This window comes from Gossypium arboreum, chromosome 3 (assembly GCF_025698485.1).
Source record: "Gossypium arboreum isolate Shixiya-1 chromosome 3, ASM2569848v2, whole genome shotgun sequence".
NCBI classification, from domain to species: Eukaryota; Viridiplantae; Streptophyta; class Magnoliopsida; order Malvales; family Malvaceae; genus Gossypium; species Gossypium arboreum.
In genome coordinates this window covers 888,577-903,792 of record NC_069072.1, presented here as the reverse complement: position 1 = coordinate 903,792, position 15,216 = coordinate 888,577, and the positions used below count along the sequence as shown (strand labels likewise).

Genomic DNA, 15,216 nt, shown 5'->3' with positions numbered 1-15,216 from the left:
TCAATTATCTATTTTATAATTAAGTCTATTTTTATCCCTAAATTTAAAAATCATAAAAGTTTGATGATATAGCCACATCATCATTTAAAAATTTAAAAAATTATATAAATTTTGAGGTCATGATGTGATACAATCTTAAAGTGTCACATTCAGTATTTTAATTACTAAACTAATGGTTGGACATGTCAAACCAACAATTCTTGATGAAACTAGTTCGATTGGTCTGAATGCTAAACCAATAATAATTAAATAAAAAATATTAAACAATTCAACCTATTCAACTGTCGATTTTTGTCCTGATTTTAGATTTTTCCCTCAAGCAGTTTCTAAGTCAATTGACTCAACGCCTTTGTTTAGACTGTTATATCATTCAATTCTCTATCCGATCATTATAGTGACATTGGTCACATCATCAAATCTTAATAGTATTCAAGTTCAGGATCAAAATAGATCTAATTGTCAAGTTAAAGAATCAAAGTAGATAAAAAATATATATGAATAGCAAAATGAACCTAATTGTCAAGTTGAGGGACCTTAAATTATATTATCCCTTTTATTTAATCAACTCAACCCACCGGCCCAATCCGTTAAAAATAATACTCTTTATTTTCCCTCAATAATCACTTCTAACAGAGACAACCAACAACCTTAAAAACTGGAGTTCCCTGAAACTTCCTCAAGATCAGTCACTGCACAAGCAAAAGAAATTCTTCTCTCTTTTTCTTTTTTTCTTTTTATGTTAGATCAGTATTAAGCGTGTGTGTGTGTATGTATATACACACACACATATATATATATTAAGCATATGGAAAGACAGCCACTTAAACAAAAACCTCCATTGTTAAAAGCTTGACTTAAAAAATTCCCCTCCAAATATAGAAATTAACGATTTATTTCGATTCAAAAATCATTCCTTTTCTGATTCATGGATATACCCAGTATTGAAAAACCAAAAAAGAATCTCGATCAACCCTCAATAAACTCTCATTCACCGGCTTTTCTCTTACACAACAACGGTTTCAGTTCATGTTTAGACATTGAGATGATCGCCGTGAAATCAGTTTCTTACATCAGTTTGAAAGACTTGATGCCGGCGGCGTCATCTTCATCGCAGTCGTCTCCGCCACAGCAAGCGGCAGCAGCGGTTAGTTCTCCGATAAAGAGTAGTAATTCGAGCTGGAACGAAATACCCATCAAGAACCCGCTGGTGAAACAGGCTGCTTTGGCTTACTTGCAGCCTATGTCGAGCCCATCGCCGGCCGGAGAAAAGGGTTTGTTGGAGAAAATCAAAGACAAGTGTTGCGGTGAATGCGGGTGTGTTTCGTGGATATACGATGTCGTTTGGAGGAACATCAAGGAAGTGTTTTGGGAAAGTAGAGAAGATTTTAATGGCGATTATTATGATGACGATGAAGACGATGATAAAGTTGACTGAAACTGAGATCGCAGGGGTCTTTTTTCCAGGCAGGTTGAGGTTTGACCGGTAGATATTGGTTTAATTTGTAAATAGAGAATTTCTTTTTCTATTTTCATATACTTTTTTGACTTTTTGCATGTGCAAGTATAGTGGAAAAAAATAGAAGAAATTATTGAAAAATTCAATGTTCAAAGCTTCTTGAAGGAGAATCTGTAGGGGTTTTTAATTAAGAACTCAGTCCCTAGTCCCTATTTTAATAAAAATTTGATTTTTGTATCTAGTTATTACTAAACATATAAAATTGAATTGCTTAGTTGATTTTTTGCTAATTAAATGCATACAAATTACTAAAATGTTAAGGCTTAGTGGTGCCAAATTGGACTAATTTGATAAATTAAAGTGGAGGGATTATAGGGGTGAAGTTAGAAATTTTATTTGGGGAGAGATAAAATTATAAAATATTGAAGGGGGAAAAGTTTAAAATTTTGTGTTAAAATGTTTAAATTATATTATAATTTTTTTTGGAGGGTTTAAAATGCAGATTTTCCATTTATTCAAAAGTTGAAGGACTTAATTTGAATAATTTATATTATGGGAGGGGCTTATTGGATATTATTCCATTTAATCCAGAGGGCCAAGGCCCCCTTCGGCTTCGTCGGTAGGGATTTAACTACGTAGGAGAGCCGTAGTTAAAACCCTTTATTGACACCTTAATTAAATTATCAGGGTTCAAATATGCAATTCCTCCACTTTGTACCAAATTCATAAAGTATTTTAGTCTAATTCTTTGAATGGCAGTAATTACAACATAAATCAGTAAACCCCTCAGCAAATGTTCAATATTTGGGTTTAGTCCTATTATTGTTACTTAACTATTAAGTTTGGTGAATTCCATTATATGTCTTGTTTTGCATTTTAAATTAATTATTTCTTGTTACATTTTATATCTTATTATTTAAGAAAGTGAGGGGAATAATATTATTTGCATTATGATATTTTAAACTATTATAACCGCTCCTTATCCACTATTTAAAATAAAAAAATTCACCTTACCCCGCATTCACTTTTCAAACAAAAAATATTTACTCCATTCGGAGCGGAGCAGTTCGGAATCTATGAGATTTGTTCGGGTTTTGTCATCACCAACCTCAATAGTGGCAAGCTTGAGCTTGAATTGAAATTCGAGACTCAATACTCGACTTGAGCTTGAACGAACATCAACTTCTAAGCTGAGACACAACTAAAGACATAAACAAGTTACTCGCAAGTTACTCGAGTTTGATTAAACTTGTTTGTCAAATTTCATACTCAAACTAGAATTCGAGCTTAGTTAAGTTCATTTGTAATCAAACTCGAACTTGTTCACACTTAAGCTTTTTCTACATAATAAAGGTAAATTTTAATTTCACAATATAGAAATGTATTAAAATGAAAAGCTTGATTTGGATAGCGAATCATTTGAATTAAGAAATAAGGTGCTTGAATTCGATTTGTGCGATAGCTCAAGTTGCTCGAGCTTGAGTTCAGCTCGATAATTATTCATAATTTCATTTTAAATTGAGTTAAATTATTTTTTAGGGTTTGAACTTGACAACAATTTTCACATTGGGGTCTAAACTGTTTTTTTATCCAAATTAACTTTTGAACTTAGTAATGGTTCCCATGTTAAGGCTTGAACTAGACAAATGTTCGCATATAAAGGCTTAAACTATTTTTTTGTCTAAGTTAATTTCTGAATTTAACAATTGTTCCCACATTAGGACGTAAACTTAAAGTTTAAAAAAATACCGGAACTAATTGCCAAATTTATGCTCAAAAAGTGAATTAAGTCTTTCAAATTTGTGGAGTTTCTTAAGAGTGGTTAAAGTATGTTGGGGGAAGGAAGGGTTGGTCGACACCAATCCAACCCTTTTGACTGTGACACCAATTTTTTCTCTAACATATAATATTACATGGATCTTTCTACACTATTTGGTCATGGCCAAATTTGCTTCACGTGTGTTAACGTGGCTTGAAACAAAAAAGAAAAAAAATGTGATTAATTTGGATGGATATAGAGATGAATTTAGAAAATTTTTTGAGTCGGAAATTAAATTTTATATTTTTACAATAATAAAATGTAATTCTATTATTTAATGACTTATATTTTATAATTTTTAAAGAATTAAATTAATTTTTATTATTTTTCGAGACCAAAGTATAATTTTAACTATTATTAATTTAAAATTTTATAAATTATAAAATATTTAAATAAACAAAAAATCATTTCAGGGAGTGAGACCTCTGCCATCCCTAGATCAATTTTTGATGGATATAAAATTAAAATTCACCGTCAACTTTTGCATTTTTATTATGAAAAATACAATAATTTAAATTTTTTTTGTTATATCTCACTTTTCGAGATTAATATTTTTATTTACACTTTTTCAAATTTCAGATAAATGTTTGAATTTTAAAAATCAAGGAAGATTTTTTCATTAGTTATCTGTTAGTATAAGAAAATTGATAAAATTTATTTCATTCTTGACAGTGTAATATAATCTTCACTTCGAGTAAAAAGTTTAATATCTTTTAAATAAAATTTCGAACTTTTTTATTCAATATCGTGTAGTATTATGATTTTTTATTTTAGTTTTTGATATAATGTTTAGAATTTCTTATTGTCTCTCCCTGAACTTTAAATAAGAAAATAATACATTTCAGCACACTCGAACCCACATCCTCTTATAAGCAACAGTATCAATGTTAATTGAATTAAAAACTCAATCCAAAAATAAAATTACGAATTTAATAATTATGAATAAAATTCCTCCCAACCTTTGTTTATGGACCCACAAATATAAAATAATTTTTTTGAAAGTTAAGTGGATGAGGTGCATGTGGAATAAAATAACTTGGTTTGGCTTTTGATTTGGTGTTATATAAACCTTTAGCTTTTCTTTTTTTTTTTTTTATGCTTTACCAAAATGTTAAAACGTCATACAAAGGAAAAAGAATGTTCATCATTATTTCGAAGTGAGCTTAGGTGTTTGTCTTTGAAACAAAATTGTGTTCTTTAAAACATCATTGTCTGTGTTTCTTTTGGTAAATTATATTTGAAGTCATTAAATAATTAATAAATTTATATTTTGGTCATTTAATTTTTAAAAATTATAAAATAATCATTGAATCACTTGAAAATTTTCATTTAAGTTATTGAGCTGTTAAAATCGTTGTTATATGGTATTTTTTGTTCGTACCATTAGCAATAATCGAAAGCTCTCATTCCCCTTCTCTTATACAGTTTAATTTTTTTTCATGAAATAGTTTTGAACATCACGAATTTACAAATTAAAATCCAAATATTTTTCTTCTCTGATCTTTGAAACTGATCGTCAAATCAACTTGAATTTAAGGTATGTTCTCCTATTCACTGGCGGGTATTGATTCACTGGACTTATCATTGAATCGTTGCTTGGAGGTACTAGCTAAACCTTTTTTATTATTAAATAATAGCCCAATAACTTAAATAAAAACTTAAGAATAGTTCAGTGATTTAAATGAAAACTTTCGAATAGTTTAATGACTATTTTGTAACTTTTTAAAGTTGAGTGGCCAAAAACTAAACTTACTAATAGTTTAGGGACTTTCAGAACAGTTTAGCCTTTTATAGGAAAAATGAGAGTGACGTAAATGTAGTCGGTTGAAAAATACAAACGCAAAATCATTATCTTAATTTCGCCGCGTAATCGACACTACTTCCTTATTTTAGTATTTTATTACTTATCAGTGGGTTTTATATTATTCATTTTAATAAACCTTAAATTTTATAGAAAATGATGAAGGGTTAATGTACCAATTAGTACTTGAATTTTGTTCTAATATTCAATTTGGTACTTAGATTTTGTTTTGTATGTAAGTTCGGGTTCAATATTCAATTTGGTACCTAGATCAAATAATATCATTTGAACGAATGAATATTTGACACATATGCTTTACTAAAAACAACATAGGTAGTTAATTAGGACAAAAAATTTCAGGTACTAAATTAATCATTGAAGCTAAACTTAGATACTTAATTAAGACAAAATAAATTCAATTATCAAATTGGAAGAACTCAAGCACCAATTTGACTATTGAAGTCAAACTCGGGTACTAAATTGGAACGAAAAACTTAAATACTAAATTGAATATTAAAACTAAACTCAGATACGAAATAGTATATTAACCCTTTTTTCATTAAATTTGCATGCAAGAAAAGCAATTTAGCCTTTTTAAGCCCGTATTTATTTTGCGGGAAAGAAATCACCAACTGCACTATTGTTGGATCTTTGATTCACGTATTAAAAAAAATGCACTATTATTTGAAATTTTCGGGTCTAATGATGGGAATATTTAATCTATTAAGGTAAAATTTGGGATTCATCCTCTACTTTAATCTAGCATAATTTGATATTTTATTTTATTTTTATCATGTTATTAGTGAATACAAATTGATAACATTATTAGTTGATATCGTGAAATTGATAATGTATATTTTAATTTTATTGTTATTTAATCACAAAATTAAATCAAATAATGTCAATAAAAATTTAAACTTGTTTTTTTTTAAAAAATCACACCATGCCACTTTAACAAGTGAGTAAATCTATTTAGATATACTAATAACATTTAAAAATGATAGAAAAAAAATGTCCATTGAATTTTAGTTCGATTGGTATGGATATTGTTATTAATGCAAGCATATTATTCTCCTATTTATGGGTTCGGGAAGGGTTATGCGTAATTCTAACCATTGGGTCAAAAAAAGTAGATCTAATCAAAACTTATAATGAAATTATTTTTGTCGAATGTTTTTTTTATTGCCAACAAATAATTCATTGAATTGGAAATCATTACAATAAGATGAGTCGTAAGATCTTAGAACATCAAAGAGAAAGTCCAAAGAAATACAAATAATAGAAAAATTATGAACGTTTGACTGAAACTTAAGTCATACTAGAAGATTGTCCGACTTTAAAAAAAAAAGTTGACATTATAAATACAAGTCACTTCGTGGGTGCTACATCTTATTTTGAACTTCAATTAATATAAATAACTATCATGAATTGATATGTTATATCTGTGACCGATAATATTGTGATATTTATTTAATCATGTCAAACGTTATAGAACCCTAAATACATCAAAACGAGTCGATTTAAACTTGAGAATCCAAGTTGCCATGAACTCGATCGAGAAGATAGAGTTAGTGCAAACTCGAGAAACTCGAGCTCTTACCCCCTCGAAAAACCTCTCTCCTAGGACTAGAAACCCTAAGCATAATTATTATTCCGTGAAAAACAAGGCCTCTCGATACGGAAAAAAGGAAGGGCGACCGGCGAAAGAAGTGGCAAAGCAAGTGTCGGCGAGGGGGGAGGGCGAAGGAGATGGATGAAAGGAAAGAAGGGTGGGGAGGAAAGACATGAGCTAGGTAACAAAATTAAATCAATAACAAATCAATTTGGGTTTTTAAGAAAAAAATATGATTTTTTTATCACTATTCTTTATGTTTTTTTTTTTTTTTAAAACTAAAATCTTCATTCCTCAGGAATGCTTTGAAGCTCAGGGCTCCAACAATGGCGGCTCTTCTTTTTAATTGCATTAGACCTTAAAAGCTGCTTCTTTCGCAAAAGATTCAAGCGTTCTTCAACAGAAATCGAAGGTGGTGATGATTGGTAATAATAATTATTATTATTCTTACCAGTACCACCATTGATTATCCCCAACATTTGCCTCAAATCTTGCTTCTTCACTACAATCTTCACCCTCAAAGCACCATTTTCGTGGATATGAGAGACGACACCACCTCCACGATTGTTGCTAGCATTCGCAATGGCTTCCAGCAAGTAAGCATTATTACTACTTCTTGTTAGAGATTTCTGGTTTCGACTTTTTGATTGTTTGAAATCTCTCTTCGGTGATGCTTTTCCTTCCATTTCTTTTTTCAATATCGAAGAATTAACGTTTAATGCTTATGGTGTTTATATACTTATCCGCCATGGAAACAAACATGTATAGATGCAAGGTTGGCAAATTAATAAAGACTTTAAAAATTGAGGGTATAAAGTAGTTGATCATTGCTGGTAGAGTACCAAAATTGTCTTATTTTAAAGCTTAGCTGAGGAACATTTGCATGTGCCATTCTATCTCAAAGTCAAAATCAACATACTGGTACTCTCCTTAAATATTCTTTTATATTCTTTTATCATATATAGTATTTTTTTTATGTAATGTTTAAAACTACTCATAGGTTCTCCTAACCTTTAAATAAGATAATAATGAATTTTAGCGCACTTAAACTCACATCCTCCTACACTGACAACAATACCGATACCAATCGAATTAAGACTCAATCGGTCAAATACCCTTTATTTATTAATTTGTTGTGTTAATTGTACCTTATATCTTTAAATTATTATCTGAATTTTGAATTAGACTCAAATTTTATTCGGATTAATATCTATGCATGGTATCAATACCTTGTTGTCCTAATCTTGTCCCGTCTAAAATATTGACCTTAAATTTTACCTAAATATATTCATATTTATAAATGACTAACTCAAACCCATTTAAAATTATTTATGTTATTTTTATTTTTAAGATATAGTTTTTATTTAATATTTATTAATTGTATATATCTTTTACTATAATTATATATTTATTATTTTATTAAAGTTTTTAACATAAACAACTTAATATATATTCTAATATTTTACATTATTTAATGTATATAGCATTTTTTCTTATGATATAACTTACATAGCTTATAAAAATAAAAAAATATTATAAATTTAAAATGATGGGGCTCAGGTTGAATATTTAAACTTGAGCTCGAGCTACATTTTAAATAAGTTCGACCTTTTTTTTTTTTCTTAAGTCTATTTTCTAGGCTTAATATATTTGTCCAAATTAAGGGTAACAATTTGGATTGCAAATTTGAATATATGTGAATGCCTGATTCAGATATCATGGATTAGAATTTTAAAATTACTATCCATTGTAGATTAGGAGCGAACGTAGACAGGTATATTGAATATTTATCATACAAACTTGAATTATTACTTCCTTGGATAAGAGATAAGTATTCATATTCAAATATCTAAATCCACTGATTAATTATCTATACTATTATTTAAACTCTAGACTTAGTTGGTGTCATGAGTCAATTGAGTATCAACTCGATTAGAAATTTACGGGAATGCCCTTTTGTAATTAAAATAAGTAATATTATTTGAGGGTATTTTAGTCTTTTCACTTTAAAAAACAACAAATATATATATATATGACGGGATTCAAACCCACGTCAACTGTATTAGTAAAACATTTGATTTACTACAACTAAAGATTTAGTTTGATATTTTTTACATTTTTATTTTTATTATGTACACTTTATTATCTTCATCAATTGTATATATCTATACTATTATTTAAACTCCTGACTGAGTTAGTGTCACAAGTCAACCGAACACCAACTCGGTTAAGAAATTACAAGAATGCCTTTATATAATTAAAATAAGTGATATTATTTGATTGAGTTGTTGTCATAAGTTAACTCGACATTGACTCAAGATTGATGACAACACCATGATAAACAACTTAATCTATTTTTTAATTTTAATAATGTACATATTTCATATATTATTATTAATTAGTTTCAAACCATAAGTTTCATTAGTTATTGTATGTTATCACACATTTGTATATACATTAAAAAGGGAATTTTAGAAGATTCGATTCATATGTTTGCAAATTTGGATACCAAATGATAATTAAAATTTTTAAATTTTTTTTTTTGCGAATTTAAATATCCGATGGATAGTAATGTTCGGATAATTTACAGATAATAAATGGATTTGGATTTTTAGGCATATTTGGATATTCATATAATTAAAAAAAAAAGAAAAAAAGAAGAAGCAAATATTCGACCGCTATCATTCCTAATTGAAACCCTCCTAATTTTGGGCAGGTTTTTGGCCTAAACAGGTAGCCTTTTGAACAAGTCTAGCTTTAATTAAGTTCTTAAAGATTAGTATTACATCAAGTAAGTCTTTCCATCAACCTAGTCTTTGGCTTGATGTTAAATGTCAATTTAGATCTACGTGAAGCATAACTAAAACATGGATCAAATTATAAATATCTGTATACTTGTTACATGGACACATTAGATTTGATGTGTTAAAAAAATAACTCTCCTAAATTTTAAGGATATTGTTCATCTTTTTAACACATCTTATGCAAGCTATCCATATGGTTGGTAGAGGCGATTCTAAGGGGGCTGGCATGGGCCCTGGCTCCCCTAAAATGAAAAATTATCATTTAGGCCCTCTAATTTTTTTAAAAATTTTAAATTAGTAAATATAAAATTATAAAAAATTAATTTAATCTTTTAAAAATTATAAAGATATAGACTATAAAAAATTAAAATTTCATTGGTCCCCTAAAAAGTTGTTCTAACTTCGCCCTTGATTGTCGGTACAAATTTGTTTACAATTTTATTGATGTGTTCAAATATATCCATATATCATATTCGACTGGACATTTTAATACTTAAATTAACAGATAAACTGATGAAAATACTTGATCGATAAATTGAATATTGATACTTTGATGATTCAATTAAAATATTTTAAAATTTAAAAATCAATTTATAAACTACAAAGTAGCTTACGGGCATTTGGTGCAATTAACCCTTTATTCATTGACAGCTTGACAATAAACGTAGCGAAATGCAGCCGACTGTTTACATGCAAAAATAAATAAAAATAAAACCTTGTTTGTTGAGCTGGAAAATGCTCAACTCGTTTACGTTAAGGGAAGGGGTGCTTAGGCCTTTATAATATAATGAATCACCAATGTTATGAAATAAATATTATTTTGGAATTCTAGAATTCGAATTTCATTATTTTATTTTTGTGCCTTTTTTGGTATTAAAAAAAAAAAAGAGAGTAAAGGTGGGGATGGCATTTTTTAGGACAAAAGATAAGGTGGGTGACCATATTATTTTTCGAAGGAATGTTTAAGATAGGAATTAATATAGGTCATTGAAAATGGTCAAATGGGGTTGAGCTGTATAATAGCTGTGTGTGTGTGGTCAGTTATTCTTATCTCAGCTAACACGATATATATTGAAAATTATAATGTACATGAATTCTTGTTTTTGTCTTAGAAATGGAATGTGATGGAATCTCGTCTGTTGCAATGGTGAGAATGGTGAGAATGTTGATTGTGAGTTCGAGTTATGTTAGTCATGTTGCCATTAAGGTTTTAAATTCTTTTTTTATAATTAAAGAAAATGGAATAAGATGATCACCACTTATAAAATCAATTATCATTCTTTTTTTATTTGAAATTTGGGTTCTTCTTTTTATTGTTTAATTACTACTTTTGAAAATGAATGTTGTTAATAGAGTTGTTGATGGATCAGGTTATCCATCTAAGTTCGAAGAGTCCGTTCAAAAATTTGAAGGATTTAGGTAAAAATATTGAGCTTGAATAATGGATTTGGACAAAAAAATTATACTGATTTAAAATATGAGTCGAGCTCGAGCTTAAATATTCAAGCCCGAGCTCGATTCGACCATTTTTTTTTCAATTTGTAAGGTTTTATATTATGTTTTTCTTTTACATATTATGTAATTTATAACAATAATACTACTATAATGTAAACATTAAAAAAGTTAAGATAACTATATATAAAATATTAATTAATATAATATATAAAATTATTAAATATCAAATTAAAAATAATATATTTTTTTATTTTTTTAAAATGATATGGGCAGGCCTAAAATGGTTTGATTTAGCTATTTACAAATATAGACGGGTTTGGACAAAACTTTGAGCTCATATTTTGGATTAAATTAGGCTTGGGGAAGTATAAAGTGTGTTAATTCATGCATAGACCTAGCCCAAATCTAACCTAGCCCATGAACAGCTTTACTTGCTAATACAAAAATGAAGTTATGGTGTTGGTTCACTCGAAGGGTTCAGAGCGATTGGGAAGATTGAAAAAATATGAGTATTCACGGAGGATTGAAGAGAAAAAAAAAAGGATGAGAGAGAGTTGAAAGTATTAGAGTATAGAGAATGCCATGAGCTTTTAGCTAAATGCTCCTGGGCTTTTAAACAGTTGTCTCTGATCATTCTCAATGTGTCACGTATTCTCACGTATTAATTTTTGACTCCCTAAGGATTTAGCTTACGTATTGATATCTTTCCATTATAGGTATGATCATTTTGAAATGTTTGACCTTTATGCAAGCAATCCTTAAAAGGTTGGGACTTAATTTGAGCATTTAGCATGAAAAATATGTTAAGTTGTCTAAATTTAAAAATTTCTTAGAAAACCATTTTAAATATTAAATTAAAAATAATATGTATTTTTTTTAAATATGGGTGGCCTAAAACGAGTTTGAGTTAATCATTTACAAATACGAAAAATTTTATGCAAAATTTTAGGATAATATTTCACATAAACTTGGCAACTATTCCCATATTGGAGCTTGAACTCTTTTTAGTCCAAGTTAGACCTTGAACTTGATGATTATTGTCACATTGGGCCTTGAAATTTTTTTTCTCCAAGTTAGGCCTAAACTTGACAATTTTTCCCCATTGGGGCTTGAATTTTTTTTCCAAGTTAATTCTTGATATTTTTTTAAAATCCTAAAATTTATGCTCCAATATGAAAATAATTGTTAAGTTTAGAGATTAACCTAAACAAAAAACAAAGTTTAAGCTCCAATGTGAGAACAGTTGTCTAGTTCAGGCCCTAATGTGAAAATAATTATCAAGTTTAAGGCCTAACTTGGATAAAAAAAAGTTCATATCTCAATGTGAGAAAGTTTATCAAATTTAAGCCTCAAATAATAATTTAACCCTAGATAATATAGGTTAATAAATATAGGAAAAGCATTGTGAGCGCAACTTCTACAACATTATTCGATTCCACTATTTATCTAATGACATGCTTGGTGGCGATATGAACAAAAGGTTACGAAGCCCAAAGCAAATAATAAAATTAAAAAGAAAAAGGGGGCATTTTCTAATTTTCTATTCAATCCAACTTCACTTTATTGCCTAACAAAATGTAACCCACAAAACACGTGCACTCCAAACATTCTTCTTACTTATTTTTCACTCACTTTCTCGGGAAAAATGTTGAAAGTAACTGAAACAGAAGTGGAGATGCCATGTAAAAAGGTGGTCATGCTTTGAGTAAGAACTAAGAAAAGCATAATTGGAGTTGCTGTTAGTTTATGTATGTTAATGTATTTTTTTAATAAAAATTGGTAAAAGTATTATGGAGGCCTCTGTATTAAGAATTAGATTATATTTTGTCACTTCTACTCAAAAAATAGATAAATTAGTCTTTATACATTAGATTAAAGAATAAATTAGTCATTCTATAAAAAATTACATCTAGTTTCACTGATAAAAATTGGTCATTGTACGTCAACATAAATTACACGTCTCCTTCTAGTTATTTCGTTAGCTATGTCAATTTTTAACTGTACAAGTGAATGAATTTTTTTAATAAAAATGATCGATTTGCCCTTTAATTTAACGTGAAGAGACTAATTTGTTTATTTTTTTAGTAGAAGAGTAAAATGTAATTTAAATCTTAGTATAGGGTCCTCTATGATACTTTTACCTATAAAAATGATGAATCGTATATAATTGAAATCATCCTAGATAAAATTACATTCGATAAAAGTTTACTTTTGAAAATATGAGGCCTATTGGTCAAGTTAATTTTTTTCAGGAATTGTTTGAGTTTGAATCAGAAGAATGTTGTTCGTATGTAGTGTGTGAGTTGTACAAAAAAATAATTTCAAAAGTAAATCAATTTATGCTATTAGTTTCGGTACAAAAGTTGTTGATTTAGTCAATATATCTTAATTTGATTTTTTAGTCCTTATAATTAATATTTTTGAAAGCAGATTAAACAAAATATTGTTGCTAAAAAGCAACAAATAAAAAGACAATCAAGAAAAAAAATGAAATTTCTATTAAACACAAATTCAGATAAATAAAAATATATATTAATTATTTGTTCAACAATTGATCTCACCTTATGTAAATTTCAAATTTTAATCAACATGTACTTCACTCAAGAAATATTTTTGGGGTCGAATTAAATTATATATTTTTATGATAGTAAAAATATAATTTTATCATTTTAATAATTTATATTTTATAATTTTTAAATAATTAAATCAAATTTTTATTATTTTAATAAATTAATATTTAATTTTATTATTACTAATTTAAAATTTTGTAAATTATAAATAACTTTCTCATTTTAGGTGGCGATGACGCACTGGTTCCTTAGTGGCTCCGCCACTGTCTTCACTCTAAATTAGTTGAAAAATATCTTCCGTTAATTAATTTTATTGACTTATGGGAAGCACACCGATGATTTTGTTGACGTGGTGAAGGTTGAGTAAATTATTTGAAAATAATCTCTTTTAGTTGGGATAACAAATTTTATGGGCCATTAATTCGAATAACAATTAAATTTTTATAAACAATAATTAAACAAATTATAAATAAATGTTTTTACTATTTTTAGATATAAAACAATTAAACATAAATATTAATAAGGTATAATAATAAATTTAGTCTTCAATGTTTATAATTTTATTAATTTGATCATTTTTATGCTAAATTTAACCATTAATTTTTTAAAATAGCCAAAATTGCTATTTATTAACTGAAGTGCTGACTAGAATATTAATTTTAACCTATAAAAGATTAAATTAAATTATTAAAATTATTAAAAGAATGAGAAAATATTAAAATTATTATTTTGAAGGTCAAAGTATAATTTTACTTTTACTAATTTAATTTTTTAAAAATTAAAAGGCCTAAATAGTAATTTTCTATTTTATGGGGCCGAGGCTACTATTAACCCCTCTAGATTCACCTCTGAATAGAATGATAATGTGCTTCGATGCACTTGAAACCAAGTCCTCCTGCATTAGTAACAATATTCATATTAATCGAGTCAAGACTTAATCTACAATAAGTTTTAATGTAATATTTTGTTTTTGTACTAATTATTATAATCTTATTAAACCTATAAATTAATGTTTTTTATTGGGATATTTATCATATGAATGCATATAATTGTTAGTCAAATACAAATATAGTTGGGAGGGAGACCTTTTTTGCATCTTCCGTTAATTGTCAATTTTAAAGAATAAAAAAAAAATCGAAAGAGAAACAAAATATCCAACGTGACGTCATGAATGTCTCTCCCTCTATGCCTTTATTATTTTAAGGTTTAATTTTTCCTTCAGTCCCTATACTTTTAGGATTTCTGAAAATTAGTCAAATCTTTTTTTAATTTTAGGAATTTATTCCATCTATTTTTCTGAGTTAAAATTAATTTCTAATTGATAACATATTAATTGACTCGTGTTAAATTTAAATTTATGTTATCTATTGAATTTTAATTTTAAATCAGAAATATGAATATTAAAACATCACATATTCATATTTAAGAGAAATTCATTGACAGTGTTATTAATTATACTTTAATCTTCAAATCTAACAAGTAGAGAGTAGGGTTGGAGCCAAAAATTTCATGTTGGGGTTCAAGATAAAAAAAAAATTAAGAGGGTCCATTGGTAAAAAATGTTGTTAAAATGGATTAAATTAAAGTATTTATTTTTGGAGGGCCAAATGAAAAATATTGTTTAGCTAAAGTTGGAAAAAGGATTGAATTGAACTATTTATACTTAGTAGGAATTAAAAGTGAAACTATACCATTTAGC

At 27.8% G+C, this 15,216-nt stretch overlaps 1 protein-coding gene across 1 annotated transcript; it reads left to right on the top strand.

The window, feature by feature from the left end:
* The first annotated feature begins 628 nt into the window (after positions 1–628).
* Positions 629–1,697, top strand: LOC108475617 (uncharacterized). Its single transcript, XM_017777600.2, has one exon. The coding sequence runs from the start codon at positions 926–928 to the stop codon at positions 1,433–1,435; it is 510 nt and encodes a 169-aa protein (XP_017633089.1). The 5' UTR covers positions 629–925; the 3' UTR covers positions 1,436–1,697.
* Positions 1,698–15,216: the final 13,519 nt, after the last annotated feature.